General features: G+C 39.7%; 1 protein-coding gene across 1 annotated transcript; it reads right to left on the bottom strand.

Moving 5' to 3' along the window:
- LOC131227026 (mitochondrial import receptor subunit TOM40-1-like) lies at positions 1–23,432 on the bottom strand. Its single transcript, XM_058222711.1, has 11 exons — positions 23,172–23,432; positions 14,953–15,034; positions 14,758–14,857; positions 14,568–14,663; positions 14,388–14,438; positions 11,216–11,281; positions 9,694–9,795; positions 6,769–6,837; positions 6,593–6,676; positions 1,740–1,835; positions 1–421 (listed from the first exon to the last, which is right to left on the bottom strand). Exons 1-11 carry the CDS (start codon positions 23,329–23,331, stop codon positions 365–367), a joined length of 963 nt encoding a protein of 320 aa, XP_058078694.1. The 5' UTR covers positions 23,332–23,432; the 3' UTR covers positions 1–364.
- Between the last annotated feature and the right edge of the window lie 73 nt (positions 23,433–23,505).

Below are 23,505 nucleotides of genomic sequence, written 5' to 3'. Positions count from 1 at the left end.
TAACCGTCCAAATCCACAGGACCATCTATCTAAAATTTTCACTTATTAGTAACTGAATAGCACTCCAGCTCTGAACTGAAATCAAAGGCTAAAATCTGCCGTGGCCACGGCCTCGAAAGGACAGTGTTCCCTAATGTACCGAAACTGTAACTCTGAGTCAAAATACAAAACTTGGGAGTTCCATCTATACCTTCTTCTATCTGCCCAAAGAATAATGGCAACCTGGAAAAACTCGAAACGAGCTTGCTCCGAAATGGTAGGCTCGACCACACCTATGAAAGTTAAATTGAGGCCAAGCCGTTGAAAACAGCAGTCGATAGAAATACAAATAAAATCGTTTTCCGAGGGATCAAGAAGCATCTCCCTACTCTCCCAGGGTCATGCCAAATCCGAATTTGTAGTCTTTCTTTTTGTGATCAATCTGCAAAAAGCCGACAGAAGTAGAGATGGATCAGAACATCAAAGCAATGGCCAACAGCAATATCTTAACAGGTATTATCTTTGTTCTTTTTTTCCTTTTTACTTGGTGATTCATACCAACTCATCCAGTCTTGAAATGAATCGAGAAACAGCCAAGTCACAGCCTAATTTCAATCGCAACTCACAGTGTAAAACATGATCGGACTCGACTGAGTCCAAGTCAACTCAGACAAGTCACATTCTATTCATCCGAGTTGTTGATCCTTCATATTATATGATGCTCAAAGAAAATAAATGGCCTTCTTTCATTCGCCCCAACAATCGTATCAGTGGAATCCACCCCTGGGTAACGTAAGTCCATCTGGTGGGTCCTGATCATTACATGGGTCATGCATAATATCTCCCTTACAAGCAAAGATTCTAAAATTTAAAGGGAATCCAATCAGACAGTTCGGCCAATCTGATGGGATGACCTTCTGGGACATCGCAGGATTGACCATATGAATAGTCTAGATCACCAAAAGATGGCCCCGCATACAGTTTGCTGGGCCCAGAAAATGCTTGATCCAATATTGTAGATTCTTCGAAGCAAAGCAATACTGTAGACTCTTCGAAGTAAAACAGCATAGTTAGGAAAAGCATTTCCATTTAGCTGATGAGAGGTTATTATATTTGTGTTCTACTTTACAAGCCTTGCTGGGCCCACACACCACAACTACAGATTCCATTCCAATTTCCAATCTACCATGCACACATCTGAGCCATGTGTTAGGTGGAACACTGGGTAGATGATCTAGACCAAAATGAATGTTGTCCTAACATACACCACATGTACAGAAACTATCAATAGCCTATGTTTTAGACCATCCATCATTTCCATACACAAGTGACCGATCTGATAATTTACCAGGCTGAGAATTTGACCAAAGGACCTACATGGTAAGTCCCACCTTATACACAGATCGAATGTCATAAATGTACCCAGTTGGCACGTGAGTCAGTGTGCAGAGGTGCTTGGCATGGTTTTTAGACTCAATGACTCGGATTGACTCATTCAGTCTCAAGTCAAGTTATGACTCGGCTGAGTTGGGAGTGTATCAGCCCAACTTGCATGAGACGGGGGTGACTCAGGGGACAACTTATGGTATCAAACTGGACCAGGTAATGCCAGATCCAAGTAGACTCAGCTCAGACGAGCCTTAAAACCATGGTGCTTGGGGAGCAGTGCATGCAGGACTTTCAAACCTCCTATTTTGATGATGATGCAGAATCATAAGAGGTCAAAAAGTTTTGAAGTGAATCAAATTAGTCAAGCTCACCTCTGCAGAAAGAATAAAATTCACACCCATATTTAGCCGCTCTTCTAGAAAAGCAGCAACACACCCATTGGAATCAAGCTTCCCCCTTAAGCGACACTGCAAAAGCCATGGTCATTGTCATTAGTAAAGTCAAAGATAGCTGATAAACTGATTAAACTCAAATACAAGAGTTACTGGATTTTCATTGGATGCATTCCACGGTTTCCACCTGGGATGAACTGCTATCGCCATGTCACGTGGTTTTTGATGATATTACCCATCCAATCAGCATGGCTTTTTGCATTCAGCACTGACTATCCGCAATAACATTTTGCGTCATCCATTGATCATTGACAGTTAAGATCATTAGATCGGTGAGTTTTTCTGTTGTATTCAAGCCACGGTGGGACATAAACAATGAACAATCCAGAACGCAAACTATTGTTACATGTGGCGAACTCGAATGCGGCGTATCAAGCCAGGAAAACAGTGGTCTTAGGGTTGGCCTTAGCATTAACAAAAGACTGCATGTGAACCATTGATCATCTAAGAAACAGGGGTCATTTTCATTGTTAGTGCAAAAGCTGTGTCATGCCTTAACAAGTTGGGCTGTCAATGGGTAGCCGGACCCGCAGGAACCCAATGAACCGGACCCAATTTTAATGGTTCCAGTCACCATCTTTTGGACCCATTAAGAAATCAGGTCAGGTTCGCATCTCGACCTTTGGACTGATTAAAAATCGGGCCTAGTAGGGCTCAGGTTGGATCCAGTTGGCATCTCAACTATTGATGATTTTAGCAACCAAATGAGGTTTCCCAAGCCACACACATGTGAGAGAGCCATTAACACACCATACACATGTCGAAGTGGCACGTGTGTGCGATGTAATCCATCCATCGGGTGGGTTCAACCATGAAAAATGCTATTACAATTCCAGAACCCAACTCAAAACCTAGATACAAGGACCTGATGGATACCTGATGGGTACTCGAACCCAATCAGATCCAGGTCCAGGAATTCAAGAACCATACCAGTACCCAGCAAGACCCGAACTTGGTTAGCCCAGGTACAGGTGCTATAAGAGCCGACCCAAACCCAACCCATTGACAGCCCTATTAATAAGGGCTCCAAAGACCCCAAAGATTATCCTTGACAAGTCCACCAGGGGGAGTCATGGGAATCCTTCCCAAGCACTTGTGCAACTTGCATGGCAATTGTCACCTTCATGGATGATGATCTGTTGCTGGTGACACGCACATAATTGCCATTTTTCCATTGTTAGTGGCCAAGCTGTATCTTGCTTTAATAAGTGCTCTCACAGACCCCGAACAATATCTTTGACAAGCCCACCAGGTGGAATAAAGAGAATCCTAAACAACCACTTGGGCAGCTTGCACGGCGAGTACCACCTTTGCAGACGTATTCTTCAACAAGTCCACCAGGTGGAATCAAGAGATTCCTTAACAACCACTTGAGCAACTTGCACAGCGACTATCACCTTCACAGACAAATACATGTTGCCAGGGACAACGGCACATAATCGTTCTTTATTCATGACTGGGTCACTGGGAGATATCTGCACTAAATGGACTGTGCCTCAATTGCAGGTCTGCAGTCAATCTCATGTCATTAAAGATGTTCAATAGACTCTGGATGACAGAAAATGACTTCAAGCCAGCCTGTCTCACGATTCAACAGTTTTGATCAAAATGGCCAAAAATAACTGGGGGCAGCACAGCCGGGAAATCAGAGACTTAGCCACAGTGGTCCTCTTCCATTTCATTGATTCACCAACTTCCTACAATTCGTGTGGGAACAACCCTGGATGCACCATCTGTTATGCACTGTTCATATGAGAGGGATGAAGGGTCTCTTTAAGCTTTCCAAGACTGATTGGATGATGTCTGTTCGATCTCAATGCTGCTCCAAGCTTGGGAGATTGGCTGTGGCCATAAGCATTGCAGTTCCCTGTGGTGTTTGTCTTTACTAGCCTAACCAGATTGTGGCCGATACGGAAGGAACGGAATAGTATGATCTTTAACAATAGGTTGGAATCATTGTTCCAGGTTTTTCTGAAGAGATAAAAGGAAGCTTTTGTTGCAGGCTACTGGGTCGAAATCTTGCCAAGGTCAAGATTCTCAAATTTTTATTCAGTCTTGGGAGCAGCATTTTCATTTCTGCTTTTGAGATGATTACTCTTCTTTGTTTTTCTTTGTTTCGTTGCCTCTTTCACTCCTCTTTTTTTTTTTTCATTTTCTTAATGAAGTATCATTCCAAAAATAAAAAATCTTTCTACAGGCGCTCATGTTCTGCAGTTTTGAAATCATGCCAAGGTCAAGATTCTCAAAATTTTATTCAGTCTTGGGAGCAGCATTTTTGTTTTCCGCTTTTGAGATGATTACTCTTCTTTGTTTTTCTTTGTTTTGTTGCCTCTTTTTTTTTTTCATTTTCTTAATGAAGTATCATTCCAAAAATAAAAAATCTTTCTACATGCGCTCATGTTCTGCAGTTTTAAATGTATAAGAGTATATACAAGAGAATTAGAGAGGAAAGTAGCCATTTGTATCTAATAATATATGACCCCAAATAGCTAGGACAAGAACATGATGATTATGATGATAATTTAGTCTATAATATAAATCCAGTACAAGCACAGCCTGGGTGGGGCACCTTTTTTTTTTAACATCTAGGTAACAAAAATAACCAATGCATTGATCTCACTTCACAAGGACATCCATTCTAACCGGGCAACATAAATAAAGAGGACACAAGATCATCGGAAAGAATAAAAATATAGAGACCTCCTTCTAGATGCACACTTGAAATTTTACTTTCAAATCTGAGTAGATCAACCTTTCAGATCTCAACTCAAACTGCGACATGAAACTGCAGGTTGATTCAATATCTAGCAGGATACACTGGTTTGAGCAAGTGGAAATATCAAAAAACTAAATTATTTTCTAAACAATTTTTTTTTAAAAGGATTTTTTTAATGATTTTTAAAGCCCCCACCAATTTTAAAACATACAATGAAAGCCAAGTGAAGCTTAAAATAGAAGAAAACAAGTATAATTTGAATCGTAAATCATAGGATTCATATAAACAGGGACTCAGTGGTGGGATTCAAATCGTTTTGCTTAAGATTTGACTCAAATATTAAATAAAAAACTGTAGGATTTTGACAACATAGATTAGGGCTTCCAATGGGCAGGGCTGGACCAAGCAAAATCAAAATTTTGAGTAGGCCCAGGCCGAGTAGGTCAAAACCCAGGCATAAGCTGACCCCAGGGCCAGCCTATTAACAGCCCTAATCCTAATGGGGATTTTACATGCTGACGAGGCCCTTAGACACTTCATGGAAAAGACGAACAAGGGATGTGATTTTTCAAATGCAATAGTTCATTGAAACTAATGTCAGAACAAGAATTCACATTACATTTTCATGTACCCATGATGAACATAATACTCTGTAATTAATGAGAGCATTTAAATTTCTGCGATTGCTGTATACACCACCCATGTGCACATGCATGCATGCATGCAAGAGCATGTGTGCACAAAAGGTGGAACTATATGATCCTCAACCGAAGGATAACCACAATATACACTCACATCCAGTTTCTACGAGGTCCAATGGTTCAGTGACGCAGACCAAACTTCTACTGTGCTCAACATCGTGGATGGACCATTCCCTGGACACTACCCAGATTTGGAAGATCATTGCTGCCAACTGTGACGGGTTTTTTTTTTTCAATTGAATGTGGATTCTTGCTGTATTTGTATTCTTGGCCATTTGTTTGCAGGCCAGAAATACATATTAGAATTGCCCTGTCATGAAATTTTTTGGGAGCATGAACCATCCATGATGGAGAAGAATCTGGATAATTGAACCATGGGCCACTTGCAGCAATTGAGAACCCAAGTATACCCCAGGCCAAAGATTTAATAATTCCTCCTCTTAAATGTGTGTGTATATCTCCATGAGCTCCAATAAAATTTGAACACAGGGCACATTGGTCCATGACCTAAACCATTCATCAGGGAGATCCCACCATGAATCACCCACATCATCAAAAAACTCGCTCATCGAGTAATCCTTCACCATCTGATAGACAGGACTTCTTTTTGGGGGTTTGGGTCACTGGGGACATATGTACACTTGCAGCAATTGAGAACCCAAGTATACCCCAGGCCAAAGATTTAATAATTCCGCGTGTTAAATGTGTGTACATGTCCATGAGCTCCAATAAAATTTGAACACAGCGTACGTTGGTCCATGACCTAAACCATTCATTAAGGAGGTCCCACCATGAATCGCCCACATCATAAAAAATAACTCACTCAATGAGTAATCCTTCACCATCTGATAGACAGGACTTCTTATGGCATTCATTGGTAGATATTCTCGGGGGTTGGGTCACTGGGGGCATGGAAGGTCGAACCTAATTGATTCCCTGGGAGTGCGGCCATTGGGTTTCCCCTTTTATATTTGTGCATTCCAGTTTTTCCTCTTCTTCTTCGTCGTTTTTTTTTTTTTTTTGCAGGGGGGGAACGAGAGAATCACTGCATGTTTCTGGCTGTCATGGTCTTTGTTACTTGTTCTTCGATATTTCCGTCACTGTTCAAACTACACACATGCATCAGAATGTTTTAATCTTTTCGCAAGTAGAAATTCGTCCCAAAGACTAATTTTTCATCACTGCAATATCGATGGAGAGTAAAGCTGAGGAAAAGACAGAATCCTAGGTGGCAGGTCCCTGACTGCACTGTCAGAACCTGTTTTCATCTATATATATTTTCCCAGAAGCCTTCCAAAGAGTGCGTTAACCTCAAGGCATAGATAGTTTATAATAATAAAGAAATATTGAAGTACCTGTCGCAGCATGTAATCGTAGCCAACGCTTGTGGTTATATCTGTTGTCATATGATTGTATAACAAATCAGTTGCAAGAGAAACCTGGAAGGCCAAAGGCAACATGAGATACAGGTAATGCAGTGGTGATAGCTGAGAAATTCAAAAAAGAGTTCTGAAACAGCCAATCTCCTCACCTTCTCAGATACCTTCTGCACATAGCTCAAAGCAATTATCCCAGTGCTGGCAAGTTGCCCTGCTGCAACCTGCAGTCCTTCCAAAGCATTAACTTAACGCCCATTTCTCAATATGATGCACCACACTTTCTGAATCAAATGTCAAAATATGAAAACAGCACAACTAAATTTTCTAATCCTCTTTAACCACATTCCAACTATGGTTGCACTAACATGAACCGAAGTAGCAACAGATTCGGATGCAGGAGCTACTGTGAAGAGTGTTTCAAATTGTAAATAAGTATAAATAGGTAGGAAGCAAGAGCAGGAGCGAGTCTAAAGTGCATATGAAATGGGAGTGGCACTTAGTTAGAAGGATCCTTAATGCAGGAGCATTTTCACACTGGGCCCGAGTGGGGTGGCCTATGGCATGCAGAGGCACACTCGGGATGACGGCCCATGTGAGGCAGGCCCTACCCGTGTGAGGTGGAACCCATGTGATGTGGGGCCCACAAGGAGGGTTCAGCCGAGGACCTTACACATGAGATGTGGGGCCTGGGCTATAAGATAAAGGGATTGATTCGCCATACTCTATCAGTTCGAGTTTTTAGAGCAAGTGGTTAGTTATCCTGCATCAAAGTGGTATCAGAGCGGGAGGTCTCGTGTTCGAGACTCCTCACTACGGGTAATTAATGCAGGGGGCGGCCCGTGTGAGGCGGGTGCCTCAAACCCATGGCATGTGGGGCCTGGGCTATGACATAAAGGAATTGATTCGTCATGCTCTATCAGTTCGAGCTTTTAGAAAGAACAAATGGTTAGTTGTCCTGCATCAATCTTGAAACAAAATTTCCAATTATAAATTAAACATTGTTATCTCAGCAAATAATTGTCTTGAAGTTAGTCAACACAAAATAATGGGACCACTAAAGATCTCTTGAAGGCTATCGAACACAATAGAGATCCACTCCAACAGACTTTCCAAATTCCTTCCCAAAAAAACTACAAATGCATGAACCACACTAGGTCAGCCCAAGAACCTTAATAAGTAGATTCCATGGGAATAGTAATCCAGGGGCATTTTCACACCAGGCTCGAGTGGGGTTGCCTGTGGGATGTAGGGGCACACTCAGGGAGGCAGGTGACTCGTGTGAGGCGGTATCCATGTGATTTGGGGCCCACGAGGGGGGTTCGGCTGGATTCCTAACCCATGAGATGTGGGGCCTGAGTTATTAAATAAAGGGATTGATTCGTCATGATCTAACAGTTCGAGCTTTTAAAGCAAGTGGTTAATTGTCTTGCATCAAATTGGTATCAGAGCGAGAGGTCTCGTGTTCGAGACTCCTCACCGGGAGTGATTAATGCAGGGGCATTTTCACACCGGGCTCGAGTGGGGTTACCTGTGGGATGCAGGGGCACACTCGGGGAGGCGGGTGGCTCGTGTGAGGCGGTACCCATGTGATTTGGGGCCCGCGAGAGGGGTTTGGCTGAGGTCCTAACCCATGAGATGTGGAGCCTGGGCTATGAGAAAAAGGGATTAATTCGCCATGCTCTAACAATTCGAGCTTTTAAAGCAAGTGGTTAATTGTCCTGCATCAAATAGCTTGATGAAAACACCCATTTCTCATCTTCGAATTGCAAGCACAAAGTCAAAGCATAAACAAGCTGTTTTGATTATCCATAAACAATAACCTAGATGTTGTTTCGATTATCCAGAAACAATAACCTAGATGTCCTATAGACGAAAAACAAAGTAACTTAGAGACAAATGCATGTCGTTGTTGGAGATGGAAACTCATGTCCAACACAGGAAACTAGAAAGCGACACACTGATACACCCCATACAGTTGTGTGATAAGAAATGTAGCAATGAAAAAGCTACACATAAAAATACATTAACACCATTAAAAAAAAGTTATTAACACTAAACAACAATTAAGGAGGATAATTTCAGGTTTACCCCTAAGAGCCACCATGTCAATGACTTCTAACACAGAAGGTGTCCAACACAGCACATTACTAAAAGAAAGGAGGGTCATTGTAAGAGACAGTTACAGCAACACAGAAATAAAAAAAGTTCTCCTCCCTCCTAATACCTCAGCTCAGTCCTTAGTCCTCCTTGAAAAGGATAACAAAAGCAAACAACAGAATGTGGGAAATATTGCTCTGAAAAGCAAAATAAAAATAAAAACAAAATTGTGCCCTATAATTGTTATAAATTAGAAGAGACATCGTTTTCCCTATCTTTGGGTACAGTAAAGATTCTTCACTGAATTAGTTCAGTTTATTGTTTTGATTTGTCGAACTGCTCACACATGCTGTGGCGCAACTCATTTTTAACTTTTTCTGATTCTCATTTTATGGAGATGAAAGCATTGATGACTAATAGAATTGAAAATCAACAAACGACCAAAACATTTATCCAAATGCCAGAATCCCAGTCTACTCAAAACTGCAACAACTACAGCAAATCTTCTCTCTGTCAATCAGAAGTCAGAAATTTTCTGATAAGATTTGGTGGCAGTTCTCATATGCAAAGAGAGTAAGAACATAATGCCTAGCAGCAGGATAACTGTAACTAGAAAATAGACCTGTGGATGAGGCACTCCAGCGATAGAATATAGTAAATCACTAACATGAATAACAGCAACAAAACAGTTTGGCTTCCAAGATGCATGAAAATTCAGACTTTCAGAGAATCCATAGAAGTGGCTAAAGATTCCACCCTTTTCTTTCTGGAGTTGCACTCATCCACTATCTCGTTGTTATATTCAACATCTCGAACCTTCAGTTACACAATTCTATAAATTCTAATCCTACAACAAAACTGAGCAACAGAAAGGTAGTCGCATGGAGCTATGCTTCTAGATACCCCAATAAACATAGAGAAGTACAGTTTCCACATTATGAGTGTCATGGAATTGACAAGAAATAAGAAAGTCGCCATACCATCTTATCCGTGTTGTATCGAGCAGCAAAACCAATACCAGATTTTCTTTGATGACCAAGCCAAAATGCTTCACTTCCAAGAGACAAATGTGGAGTGATACTCTGCAGAACGACAATACACTTTCAGTAAGAATGTAAAAATGAATGTCTTCTTCCAAAGGAAGAAGGTGGTGTCATTTGTACAAATGAGAAAAGAAATCACAGGTTTAACCATTTGTAAAACCCAGAAAAATAACAAATAAAACATCACATCATTCTCCTCAAGAAACATATCCTTCTAGCAGAATAAAACACCAAAAAAATTTTCTTTCTGTCTCTGATAGAAACAATCTTTCTTGATATCTCATACCAACTGTGATTATTCACTATAAGGCTCAATGACAGCTTTCGGTATCCTTCAAGAGATGGGAAAAGTTGGCTAAACTTATTATAATTGAGGCTTCCTATTGGGTCAAACATTACCTGGCTTTACAATCAATACTTCCCTTTCAAAAACTTGAAAGTCCTAACTTTGGTGAAAGTATAGTTGCATGAAGTGTGAAGTGAAATGGTAGCATATTCGGGAGTGGTTGCAATAAGCATCTGTTTCAAAATGTAATAAAGGGCTAGGAAGCACAAGTCTGAAGCGTGATTCAAAGCGAGACCGACACCTAGTTGGAAGGATCCTGCGACTAAGGGTGGAAGTGGCTCGGTATTCCAGTATTTCTCGATAGTGTATTTTTTTTCTTTTTTCTTTCGTTGTCTGCGACACATCACAGGTACAACTTTTAGTGCGAAGATTAGTAGGGAAGCCTATAGTTGCACAAAATGTGAAGCGAAGCAGCAATTTGGGTGCAGGTGAGGAAGAATCTGTTTCAAAGTCATTGGGTATAAATGGATAGGATACAGGAGCGGGAGTCGCAATTCCAAAGCACAATTTCAAGCGGGAGCAACATCTAAGGATCCAACCAGCCATCTTGACAAGGTTCAGTAAGATAGGAGCAAATACACAATTGCACGAAATGATTCTTGCATATGTCAATCTGCATTCAGTCATAACAATTCAGATATTTACACAAAATGCTTCATTTACAATGCATACAGCATAAAATCATACAAGGGGCATTATCCAAATATCCGATACCCATGATACCTAGATACAACATGGTTACAGAATATAGATACGGCATCAAGGTGGCAATAGGCCTGGGTTTGAGACAAGCTGCAATTCGCCTGTTTATTAGAAGTTCAGGCCCAGGCAAACCCATAACAGTCACAAGCAAAGGCTTTGGATAAGGCTTCACTAGAAAAAATTGTCAAATCTACATCCAGACTGGGAACATTCATTAAGCAGACCTCAATTTCAGTCCCAGGCCAAAACTGTGGTCTGTAAAACAGGGCCCGATTCCAGCACATTAGCAAAAATACAGAAAGTTAAGACTGATCATATGCGTCGGTGAATCAGAGAAGTATTCAGAGCAGAATGCTTACTACTTTACCTGGATAAAAGGTAACACCATAGAAGGCACTATTCCTATATTACCTGAATATAATTGATGCCATAGAAGGCATTGTTCCCCATCTGGAACTGAGATCTGAAATCTTTACCCTGATAAAGAGAAAGGAAAAAACAATTCCAGTTATTGGCAATAGAATACCCACACCACAAAAGTGCTACAATGTTTTTAAGACAATTTAAAGAGAGGTCTTTCGTCAACTTTCAAATGATCTTGCATCCAGCTCACACTTAGGAACAGAACAACTAAAATTGTCACAATGCAAGGACCCTATTCAGTTGACTACCATCTGAATATGGTATACAAGATCGTCGGTGGAAAGGCATCAACTATGAGAAATACTAGAATAGAGCATGACAGATTAGTAGAGGAAGCTTCATGAATTTTTTTGTCTGTCCATGGGAAGTACTAGCATGTCAAGAAAGAAGATGATGACACCAAGGTGTTCCGTAGCAGTAACGGTGGGTGTAACGGGCGATATACAGATCCTCAAAGGCGTGTGCCTTCCACAATCCGAACTCGGATTGCGTAGAGTAACACACAGCGATCACCTGTGCTACTGGAAAATCTGTGGGGCCCACCATGATGTATGTGTTTTATCCATGCCGTCCATCCATTTTGCCAGCTGCCTGAAAATGAGGCAGATTTGAAACTCAGGTGGACTGCACCACAGGAAACAGTGGCGGTTAAACGCTCAACGCTCGCCATTAAAAACTTCCTAAGACCCACTTTATATTTTCCAGTAGAACACGGTACTGATGTAACCTGAGTCCTCTCTCACTCTAAAAAATTGGTAAGTTATTTGATACTCTGCTAACGAGGTCGATTGATACACAAGCACTTAGGGGGCATTTGGCGCAGGGTATTAGATGGGATTAGGTGGGATAGAATTGCATTTGGTACCGTGCAATTCCATCCAGCATTTGGAGAGGTTGGGATTAGGTGGGATGGAATTTCATTTAGTCCCATGGAATTGCATCTGGTCCCATGTAGGATTTCCATGGATTTTGAAATCCACTACACATGTGGGCCCCACATTGATGCATGCACTTATCTATGTCGTCCATCCACATACACCGTTTACACATGACATTCTAGTTATACATGTGTACAAGTGAACGAAATCCGTTTTGAATTTGGTCCGTTGATTACAATTCCATGTTCCACCAAACATGATTTTACTTAGTCCGGTGTCTTCGAGTAGCAAAATTTTTATACCAAACATGGGATTGGATGGCTACAATACCATGGAATTTCCAGACATGCAATCATTGTGCAATAATGATGTTAATCCCATCTAATACCATTCAATACCATTCAATTCCACGAACCAAACACGCCCTTGGATATTGAATAGTTGGCATATACAAACTCAAAAGAAACTGTGTGAATTGTGGAAGCTAACGTCTGTTAAATGACAAATCCAAAATCAGGTTACATGTGAAATCATAACACCCCTGTATCAGTCGAAATTTTTTTCTTGCTCCAAAAAAATCAGAAAAAAAAAAATATCCAGAAAATCTGGAAAATTATGAATATTCTGAATATGCATTCATTTATAATTTTGAACATGTTTATGGTAGTGTAACGGTCTAGTCTTTAGTAAGAATGTTATATCGGGTTGACTGATGGATTTGTTAATATACAGGGTCTAGGGATTTTTGTGTCATATTATGTCATTCATATACCTAACAATTTAATATCATTTCTCCCCTAGATCATAAGAAAAAATTAAAATTAAATTCGGCTCAATAGTGTTGTTGATTTGGGGCTAATTTGGGGAACCATTTCATGCCCCAAATCAGGCTCAAATTCATGCAATCCATTAGCACTTATCCCACTAATGGATTATTGGACATTAATTGGAAAATGAAGAATGAAAAATATCAAATGGTCATATTTCAAAAAAACAAGTGTCTACAAATTAATGATGAAAACTATTCAAACAATTTAATTTTCGGATTGTGACTTAGCAACAATGGTCCCAAATTTTAAATTACACAAATCAAGGTGGGCCCCACGCAATGAAACAATGCAAGTGCACTGTCCCACCTACCACGGGGGAAGAAGAAGGAAAGCAACTGCTGCTACCGCCGCCGCAACAGCTGCAACATCCCAAGAAGGAGAAAATCTGAAGAAGAAGTGGAAGAGGAAGAAGAAAAAGGTATGTTGTTTTTTTTTTCTTCTTTTTTCATCTTTTTCTTTAGGTTTGTTGTGCATAACAACTATCATGGAACCGTAATGACCATTATTCCATGTAACGGCCGTTACCATCCAAAAATATTGGGTGTCCCCGTTTTGGACCCGTACCGTGTAATGGCTCCAGCCATTATGGTCGATACATAACCGTTTTTGCACACCTTGGCTGGCATAGTATTTGGGTTTCAAGAAATTGAGGGGAGAGAGAGAGAGAGAGAGAGAGAGAGAGAGACTAGAACAAGGCATCACAAAGATGTGCATAAGTCAGAAAATGCATGGCATAACATATTAGTAGAGTATACACTTCCAGCACTTAAGAGACTCAAAGGAAAGCTCAAGGAGTGAAATGAGAACCACTAGCGTTGAATATCCAAGTCTTAAAAAAATGAAAAAAAAAAAAAAACGTTGTAAAGCTTAAGAAGATTTGCTATGGTACTTTTTATCAATATTTTTTTTTAACGACGACAGGGTATCCCCACCCCTTTAAGGCGAGACTATTCCCTGCGGATGAACACAATCACCCGCCAACCACATGCATCGGGTAATCCACGAGGCGGGGACTCGAACTCGTGTCTGTGGGGAGCAAACCCACGACCAAAGCCGTTCACCCAAACCGTGACGGGTTTTTTATCAATAATTTGCTTAACGAATATTAACAAAGAAACATGGATGGATGCAGAAATCCATGGGAACATCAAAAACCCCCCACAAGCCCTTTTCCTCATCTATTTCCTAGGATATGCACAAGAAGAGCAAATATGAAATATGACCCCCCTCATCGCTGATGATGATTTCTATTGTTAGAAATTTTTAAAAGCAAAGACAGACTGCACTGTTATGATTTCATTCCTCTAACCATTCAAACATTTAACTCAGCATCTCAAACATTGCATGGATGTTGATCATGCACAGTTCGCAAGGAAGACTGTATGATTGAATTTCAAAATATATGGCATACATCTATATTAAATTTGAATCACACAAGAAAAAAAAGACAACCTTGTAGTCGAAGTTGAATGTGCCCTGGGAAAAATGTGGCTCATTTTGAATCTGGATGAAACATATCGAAAAAAAAAAAAGTGTTAAATCCAAATTACCAAGTAAAATATAAGTGCATTCAATTTCCACCTGTCATAAAATAATATCCACAATTTACAAAAAAATCCAAAAAAAAAAAACCTGTGCATTCATCTTCAAAGTAAGGTTATCAGTCAAATCACACTTGACTCTTGCATTAAGCCTCCCATCAGTCAATATCCTCCCTATAAGCATTAGCTGCAAAAAACCCACCAAATATATCATGCTTCAATTAGACAGCCAGAAAACTAGAATGTAAATAATAAAAACTAGTTCAAAGTTGAAATGCTACCTTTGGGTCAAGAAAATTAGCCCCAAACTCGTAGTGTGCAGTAGGCACTTTGATGGTTTCGGACGATTGGGAGGGAATTTCCGCAGAACCCATGAACACACTGACGGAGGACTCACAAGCTGTCAGTTATTTCTACGACTGACCAAAAGGAAAGGAAATTGCAGCTGCACCAGATGCATCTATAGCTTAATCTACCTGTGACTAAGTGAGAATTTCTGATTGAGTCCTTTCGTAAAATCAAAGCGCAAACCCTCAAAAAGTTCTGGCTTTAAAGACACTGCAAAAACATGCATTAAGATAAATTAATATTTCAGATAATCATATGAATTATAGCTGTCAGAAAAGCTTGCAAAGTGATGTAAATCACCAAATTATGTGAGCATTCAACAAAATAGAATGAACTTTCCAATGGGATGAGAGATGGTTTTTCCTGTGAGCCGTGCCGTAGGAGAGCAAACTGAACGGGCCCCACCATGTTGTGTATGTGAAATCTACTCCGACCAGATGTGTTACATCATGTTAGGGCCAGGGCCAAAAAATCCAGTTAATCAATGATTCAGGTGAGCCACACAAAGGAACACAGTTGGGAGTGAATACCCACTGTTGATTTCACCAGGGCCCACATGAATTGCAAAATGGCCTTATTTATGGGCCTTAGGCATTACATTTGGGTGACACACCTAATGGATGGACTAGATTTAACATACACAACATGGTGGGCCCCGTACAAAATCGAGGGTGGGTGTCCCCCTCCCAACTGTTTCCATTGCTGTGGCCCACTTGAATCACGGATCTACCTGAATTTTGGGCTAAGCCTAACATGGGGTGACACACCTGATGGTTGGAGTGGACTTCACATACACATCACAATGAGGCCCACCCGAGGTGACCCCTTGTTTGCTAGCACGAATGGTTTCCTATGGGCTGCTCAACAGGAAACCATTTCTCCCAATGGGACATATCAAATATTAGAGGAAGGAAAGGATGCAAGCCACAATTTCCTTTCAATCTAACAGAAGGACATGAAAAAAAAAAAAAAAAATCAAAGGGGAAGAGGATGGAATGGGAGGAAAGGGGAAAAGAGGTATGAGGGCAGGTACAAAATAAAAGTTGGGTTGCTGGAAAAATGGAAGTGCCATTTTGGTCAGTTAACCAAATGATCATTGAAGGCTTGTGATTGCATACAAATATTGAGCTAGGGATAGGCTTCCAGGTAGGATCGTCATCATAAACGTCCTAGAATATGGAAAGAGATATAATAAGTTTTGGGATGACTCAAAGGGGTGGCAATATCTTCACTATGGGAATCAAGGTCAGGGTGAGAGTTGGAGGAGATAGATAATGTGAAGACATATAAGGTAGTTTGTCCACCATTAGTTTCCCTTGGCTGAATGGTTTCAATCATATGAAAATGTGTGCTTGACTAAAGATGTTATGAGTTCACAAATCAAAATTTAGTTAGGGATACTACCTTTAGCTGGAAATCAAGAAACTTTGAAATGGATCTTTTTGAGGAATAAATTAGATGGGATGATTCAGAAAACGATCAACTCCATGAATCATTTTTTTAGTTAAGTCTTTTATCTATCATGTAAGGGTGAGACAAGATCCTCATGCACCATCATGCGGGGAACATATATGCCTCTTAGACTAGCAGTTTTTTGCATAGTGGTGTTGAACCATTACTTGCACCGAACCACCTTCCCTATTGGAGACAAGGTTCCCTAACATTTGCTTCATGTCTAAAGAAGTAAAAGAATTAGTGGACCATCCCTTTCTTCATTGCAAAGTAGCAAGAAGATTTTGGAGCCTATTCTTTATGCCCTTTGTGTATTTAGCATTTCTTTTCTTTTTCTTTTTCTTTTTTTTTTTCTCTTTTTTTTTTTTTGAGAGGTAACAGAAAATTTTATTAGAAGACTCACGGGACACGAGGAAAGAATACAACCCAAGCAACAAGAAATCAAAGAGACCCAAACGAAAGGCCAACCGAAGCTGCCTTAACATACATGACCCAGCCAGAAACCAGATTCCTCACTCTAGAAATGGCCACAGAATCACTCTCCGCCATATTTCTAAAATGGCCACAGAATCACTCTCCGCCATATTTCTAAAGCAACGATCATTTCTAGCCTTCCAAATAACCCAAAACACTGCCATGATTAGCAGTCTCCAAATATTTTTGCCGGATTTGCCCAATCCAACTCTGTGCCAAGCCCGAAGCAACTCTTCCACTGACTTCGGTGTAACCCAATCGATGTGCAACAAACTGAAGAAGTGCGACCAAATTTTGGTGGCAAACTGGCAGTGGATGAACAGATGATTGATCGATTCTTCACTTGACATACACATGAGACGGATGTTGGGAAGAATCATCGCTCTTTGCTCTTCGCTTTAGCTACATCCAAGTGAGGCCTGCAATTTGGGCAATCCGGATGGTAGGATGGGTATGCATGAATGCATCGGCATGTACCATGGATGATTCAGCACAATTTCATGAATTATGGAAAAAACATCAAAGTCTTTACAATCTACTATTGTATATCATCATCATCTAAGTCTTATCCTAACTAATTGGGGTCAACTATATGAATCATGTTCTGCCATTCTACTCTATCAAGGGCCATAACTCTAGTTAGATCATATGTCAACCACTTTTTTTTTTACACACACACACACACACACCCACACACTCACGCCATAGTGGAATTTCACCACCTATGGGTACTCAAACCCTTGACCAGGTGTTGAGACTCCTAAGAGTCATACATCAACCGCTCTTGTATATATTACAAAATTACAAGCATGACCTCAATACCCACCGCAAGCACCAAGAATCAATGCACACATAATCTCTCACTACAAAATGATGGTTGGTGGGAATCTACCAAGCATTTTACACGATCTCCCATAGGAATCTAGCAAGCATTTTCCACATAATCTCCCACTACAAAATCTTGGTTGGTGGGAATCTAGCAAGCATTTTTTCAAATGGGAATTTTCAAGTGCTCATTTTGATATGCTTGTTAAGCTTCCTGCCCATGATATCGATGGTGAGAGATTAGGGGCACAATGCACACTGTTTGCTCACAATTTCTTCCCTGTGTGTGTATAGTCTCTTTGTACTTAAGAAGACAAAACGATCAATATGTAAAGACTACAAGGTTATACCACGAGATAGTTTGACTACATATGTGAATGGTTATGGATGTTTACATTAAGAGATGGAAGAGAGAAAGTGAAATCAATGTGTCCAAAAACAAGTTTGTGGGATTTAAAAGGAGACAAAACAGTTTTTTAGGAGAAAATGTGTTATTTTAATAATAAATTGATGAAAGAAGCAAAGTGGAATGTCGGGGAAGAAGATAATATGTTGAATGAGATTGTTGAGTGCAATATGAAAGTGGCAAAAGAAGTGTTAAAAGTATATAGAGGGAAAAGTCACTCATATAAGGAAACTTGGTTGTGGAACAATGAGACGCAAGAGGCTATCAGGGACAAAGGATCATGTTCAAGGCTTAGCAAGGAAATGGATATATGTGCACACAACATGAAGCGAAACAGTAAGAAATTCAAGTGTAGGAGCAGGGAAGCATTTGTTTCAAGATGTAAAAAAGCATAAATATTTAGGATGAGGGAACGGGTGTCCAAAGCACAATTCAATGAGGGAGCAGCATGATGAAGACATCTGAGCACCAATCAGAGTATACTAGAGGAGGAAAGCCCCCGTTCCCATGCTAGGTGGTGCATGCATGGGGCCCCATGGGCCCAATTCAAGTGCCTAGCTATTGAAGACCCCCACATACATGATCATGCATCTTTGAAGGCCCCACCTGGGAAGATGCATGTGGGTTACTTAGTTGGACCATTTGGCCAGTTGGATTTTGACCATAGACCATTTTGACCGTTGAATCATCGTCATTAGACGTCTTGATCATGGACCCCACACGCCACGAAATAGTTTAGTTTATTTAGTTTGTTTATATGTTTTGCTTCCTTTTTTTTTTTTTGGTTTAACTTATATTTTTGTTGAGATTAGAGAGTTAGGACTAAATTTTATTTCATTGAGTGTCTTTATATGAGAATTTTTATCTGAGAGCATCTTTTTATAAAAAGTCTTTTTTGATACTATAAAGGCTTGGACATCCCCATCTTAGCCATTATTACATATGGAAAAAAAAAAAAAATCTCTTTCTCTTTGCTTTTTAATTAAGTAAAATCTCCTGTGATTGTAACGGTATGAAGCCATGGAGTGATTCCATCTTACCTATTTCTCTTATTTTCCTTTTTCAAGGTATTATCTACACTTTTCTTTTCTTTTCTCTCTCGCTACTTTCCTCAATCTCTCTCAATCCTTCTATACTCCTTTATTTACTTTGTTTTCCCTAGTGTTTTAAGTATTAACGATATCGGCTGATATATCCCACAACATATCTTATATCCCACATGTGCGATACAAAATGCAAAAGTAGTGGGATATATACCACATGTTCGATCTGGTGAGCATTTTCGATTTCTGATCTCTTTTTTTTTTTCTATAAATCATGTTAAATCAGTGTCGAATTATTACAAATCCATGATAACATGAAAAATCATGCATTGGGAGCTTCGATTTTGAGATTTGGAAGAGATGAGCAGAGTCGCGAAAAATTTAAAAAAATAAAATAAAATGAATTTCTCACAAATCGGTTGCGATCTTTGTGTCCAAACATAAAATCAAACATATATGTAACCTGATCTATTGATTCTTCTTTTGCTTTTGAATGCATTGCTTGTGTTTCCACACGTCTTCTTACATTTATAAATTATATGAATAGAGTTTGAATATACTTACATCAATTTAGTTAGACAACACATAGATTAGGACCCCTTACAAAGAAAACCTGTTATGTGCACTTGTTTTTTGTAATGTTTTGATTTATAAGTGTGTATTGATATCTTTTTTTTTACAATCATTAAAGTTTAATTGAAAATTTCGACCAATTTCCTAATGTTTCCCCATGTTTCCAATAACAACGATACATTATGCAATACAATCGATATATCCCATGCGATAACCGATATGTATCTGTATCCCAAGGGTGCAATACGTAACATGATACCGATATTTCGAACATTGGTTTTCCCTAAAACCCTTCCTCAATCTCCTTCAAAAGCCATCTTTACCTGTGTCTACTTACACCGTACCACCGTACAAACCTCCACACACGACCGTACGACCATACAGATAAGACCATATGGCCAACCCATCTCCCTCCTATTTCCCTCTTTGATCTTAGTCCTCTCTCTAAAATCTATAACCCTAAGCCTAAAACTCTCAAGTCCAATCCTAAAACCTAGATTTCCCAAAAACCTAATCTTAAACCATAATCCTAAATCGTCCTAATTCTCAAAACCTAACTCTCAAAACCATAATTCCCCATAACCTTACATCTAAACCCTAATCCTAATTTCCTAAAATCCCCTAATTTCACAAAAACCCCAATTTTTCTAAAATCCCAAAACCCTTGTTCTTAAATCCTTTAATAAACCAAGAGATTCCCTTTAGAATTATATCAATTCATATGCTAGATGGAAGTCCTACCTTCCATAGGTCCTATATAATCATGTTTTATGAGATCTAACGGATGGGTTGTGATTTAGTCTTGAATTTGAGCATATTTAAATACTTGATTTCATTAAGCTTGTGATTGACTAGCATTATTTTGTGCTTTAATTTGTTCTAGTTAATCCGTTAATGATCTCATTACATCATTCTAGGCTAGGCCATCCATCCTACATCAGAGAACCTAGTTAGAAGGATCCTGCAACTAAAGAAATGGATACGAGGAAAATAAGAAGAACATGGAAACGTCAAAAAGAACACTAGGAAAGTAGTGAGGCAAAACTTATGGCATATGATGATCGGTACAATAGATTGGGGACAAAAGAAGGTAAATGTCTTCAAACTTACATAAACAAGGAGGAAGAAGAAGGGACCTACATAATGTTATATATATTAAATACGACCGGAGGGCACTGGTTTAAGGATGATGAGAAGAATGAAAGGTGGTGGACCTATTCCAGAACTTGTTAAATGTAAGGTTTTCAAAAAATAAAAAATAAAAAATGGCTACATAAGGGCAGTTACAGCCATTATGTAACAGTAACAGTGCAAACTGTCATGCGTTATGGGGCCATAATAGTTGTTCAAAAAAAATGGCCCATAACAACCCGTTGAGTGACCAATACAAGTTTTTTCTTTCAAAATAAAAAAAGGCCACAACAATGGTTACAAAGGCCGTAATGGACATTGTATTGTCCATCATGGTCCGTATAATAACAGCAATGGCAATGGTCGTTACCGCCAGTGTTTCGTTATTGAATACCTTTATTAAATAATGACTGCTTTGAGAGTTTAAAGATGAAGGAATCATAAACTCAAATACAGCTGAGACCAATGATGCTTTCATAAGATTAACACATCTAAAGTGTCAAAGCTTTAAGAAAGATGAAGACAAGAAAAGCCCTTGGATCATATGGTATACCAATAGAGGTTTGGAAGTGCACGGGAGATTGGCTTATTTTGGTTAACAATGTTGATCAACAAAATTGTAAGATCGAAGAAAATGCTAGATGAACAGAGTAAAAGTACAATGGTACCAATTTACAAGAATAAAGGAGTCATACAGAATCGCACTAACTATCATGGGGCTAAACTTAAAAGAATATGAAACTTTTGGAGAGGGTAATTGAAGGCAAAGATTAAGGCATAAGATGAATGTATCAGACAATCAATTTGAACTCATGGCAAGAAAGTCAACCATTGAAGCTATTTTCCTACTAAGACCGCTACTGGAGAAATATGGGGAGAGGACAAAATCTCCACATGATCTTTATTGACTTAGAGAAAGCATACAATAGAGTCCTAGGTACCTAGAGAGAAAATTCAGAGGGTAACAAATTTGGGAAAGATGTGATTAAGATATGTACAAGGGAGCACTAACAAATTTGAGGATCATTGGTGGACAGACAAATAAGTTTCCAATTAATGTAGGCTTACACCAACAGTTGGCATTGAACCCATATATTTTTTCATTGGTTATGGATGAGTTAATGAGGCATTAGCAAGAAGAGGTCCCATGGTGATGGTGTGCGTTATTTATAGATGGCAGAGTTTTGATTGACAAGATGAGAGGAAGGGTCAAAGCAAAGCTATGGAAGGATGCTTTAGAATCTAAAGATTTTTAACTCATTCAAACGAAAACAGAGGACATGCAATACAATGCAACTTTAGTAACAATGGGAGAGGAAAAAGAAACTAGTTAAGATTTTTGACCAAGAAGTTTCCCAAAATGACCATTTTTGATACCTTGGGTCGATAATTTATGAAAGTGGAGAGATTGAGAATGATGTTTTTTTTTTTTTTTTGAGAATGATGTTGTCCATAGAATCCAAGCTGGATGGAAGAAATGGAGATTTGCTACTGGAGTCTTATGTGATCGCCATGTACCACTCAAACCTTATGGGAAATTTTATAGGATAATTATAAGACCAGCCATGTTTTATGGCACAGAATGTCGGGCAGTTATGCAACAAAATGTTCATAGGATGCATGTAGCTGAAATGGGGATGTTGTCAAAGATGAGTGGCAAGATGGGAAAGGATAGAGCTAGAAATGAATGCGCATGACTAGGAATTTAGGAGTAGCACCAACAGGTAAATAAGATGAGAGAAAGTGGACTTGGATGGTTTATCCATGCGCATCGGAAACCAGTAACTACACCAGTGACGGGTGAGTAGGTTCAAGTTGAAGGCTCTAAAAGGGAAAGGGCAAGGCCCAAGAGGACACGGGTGGACGTAGAAAGAAAAGATTTGATGACATGTAACTCAATCCAAACCGTCCAATGGATGGGGCAGAGCCCCAAAATCAGATAGGTTGGCCATCCCACGCCTCTAATAACTTTTCTTCTTAATCTGGACATTGGCTACTTAAAATTCTATCCATCCATTGATAGCTACCTATCTATTAAACATTCAGGACACTCATCAAGCACATTTTTTTTTCTATTCATAGCCTGATAAGTGGGGCCCATTATTTGGACAGTCCACGTATGCCACGTGTACGGTATCCATGCACACACACATGAATCATCACACTTATGCCAGTGGAGGCATAACGTTTGAATCGCAATCTCTCCCCAGAGAAGACAAAACTCTGCATTTCATTTTATTTTTTTACTGTCATTTTTCCAAACCCTGAAAAGATTAAAGAAAGAGAGAGGGGGCTATGCAACGATTCAGTTCAATCTCATATCGAATCGAAATCCGAATGCAATCAAATCAACAGAAATCTAATAGAAGATTCAGTTCATCCGGGCCGTTCGATAGAAAACAAACGCTCCGAAATGGAAAATCTTCGAGAAATGGAGACTTACTGAGAGCTTCCCTTTGGATTTCTTCAAAAGGGATGGGGCATGGGAGATTCAAATAGTCGACTTTCTCCTCCGTCTTGGACTCTCCATCCTTCGCGTCGGACGGAGGAGGGACGGCGCTTGCTAGGGGCGGAGGAGCGGCGTGGCTGAAGTACGATCCCATTTCTCTCTCTCTCTATTGTAGGGCGGAGGAAAATGGGAAGGAGGGTGCGTAGGTTAAGGGGAGCTTCGCCCTCGGTGGCTGCTGTGGTGGAAAAGAAAGAGAGTGAGAATACGGGGGTTTTGGGAGGGTTTTTTCTTTTCGTATACCATACGTATGAAATACGGACGAGGACGG

This window comes from Magnolia sinica, chromosome 15 (genome assembly GCF_029962835.1).
Source record: "Magnolia sinica isolate HGM2019 chromosome 15, MsV1, whole genome shotgun sequence".
Taxonomy (NCBI): domain Eukaryota; kingdom Viridiplantae; phylum Streptophyta; class Magnoliopsida; order Magnoliales; family Magnoliaceae; genus Magnolia; species Magnolia sinica.
The sequence above is the reverse complement of the archived record's forward strand: the minus strand, read 5'-3'. Positions and strand labels throughout refer to the sequence as shown.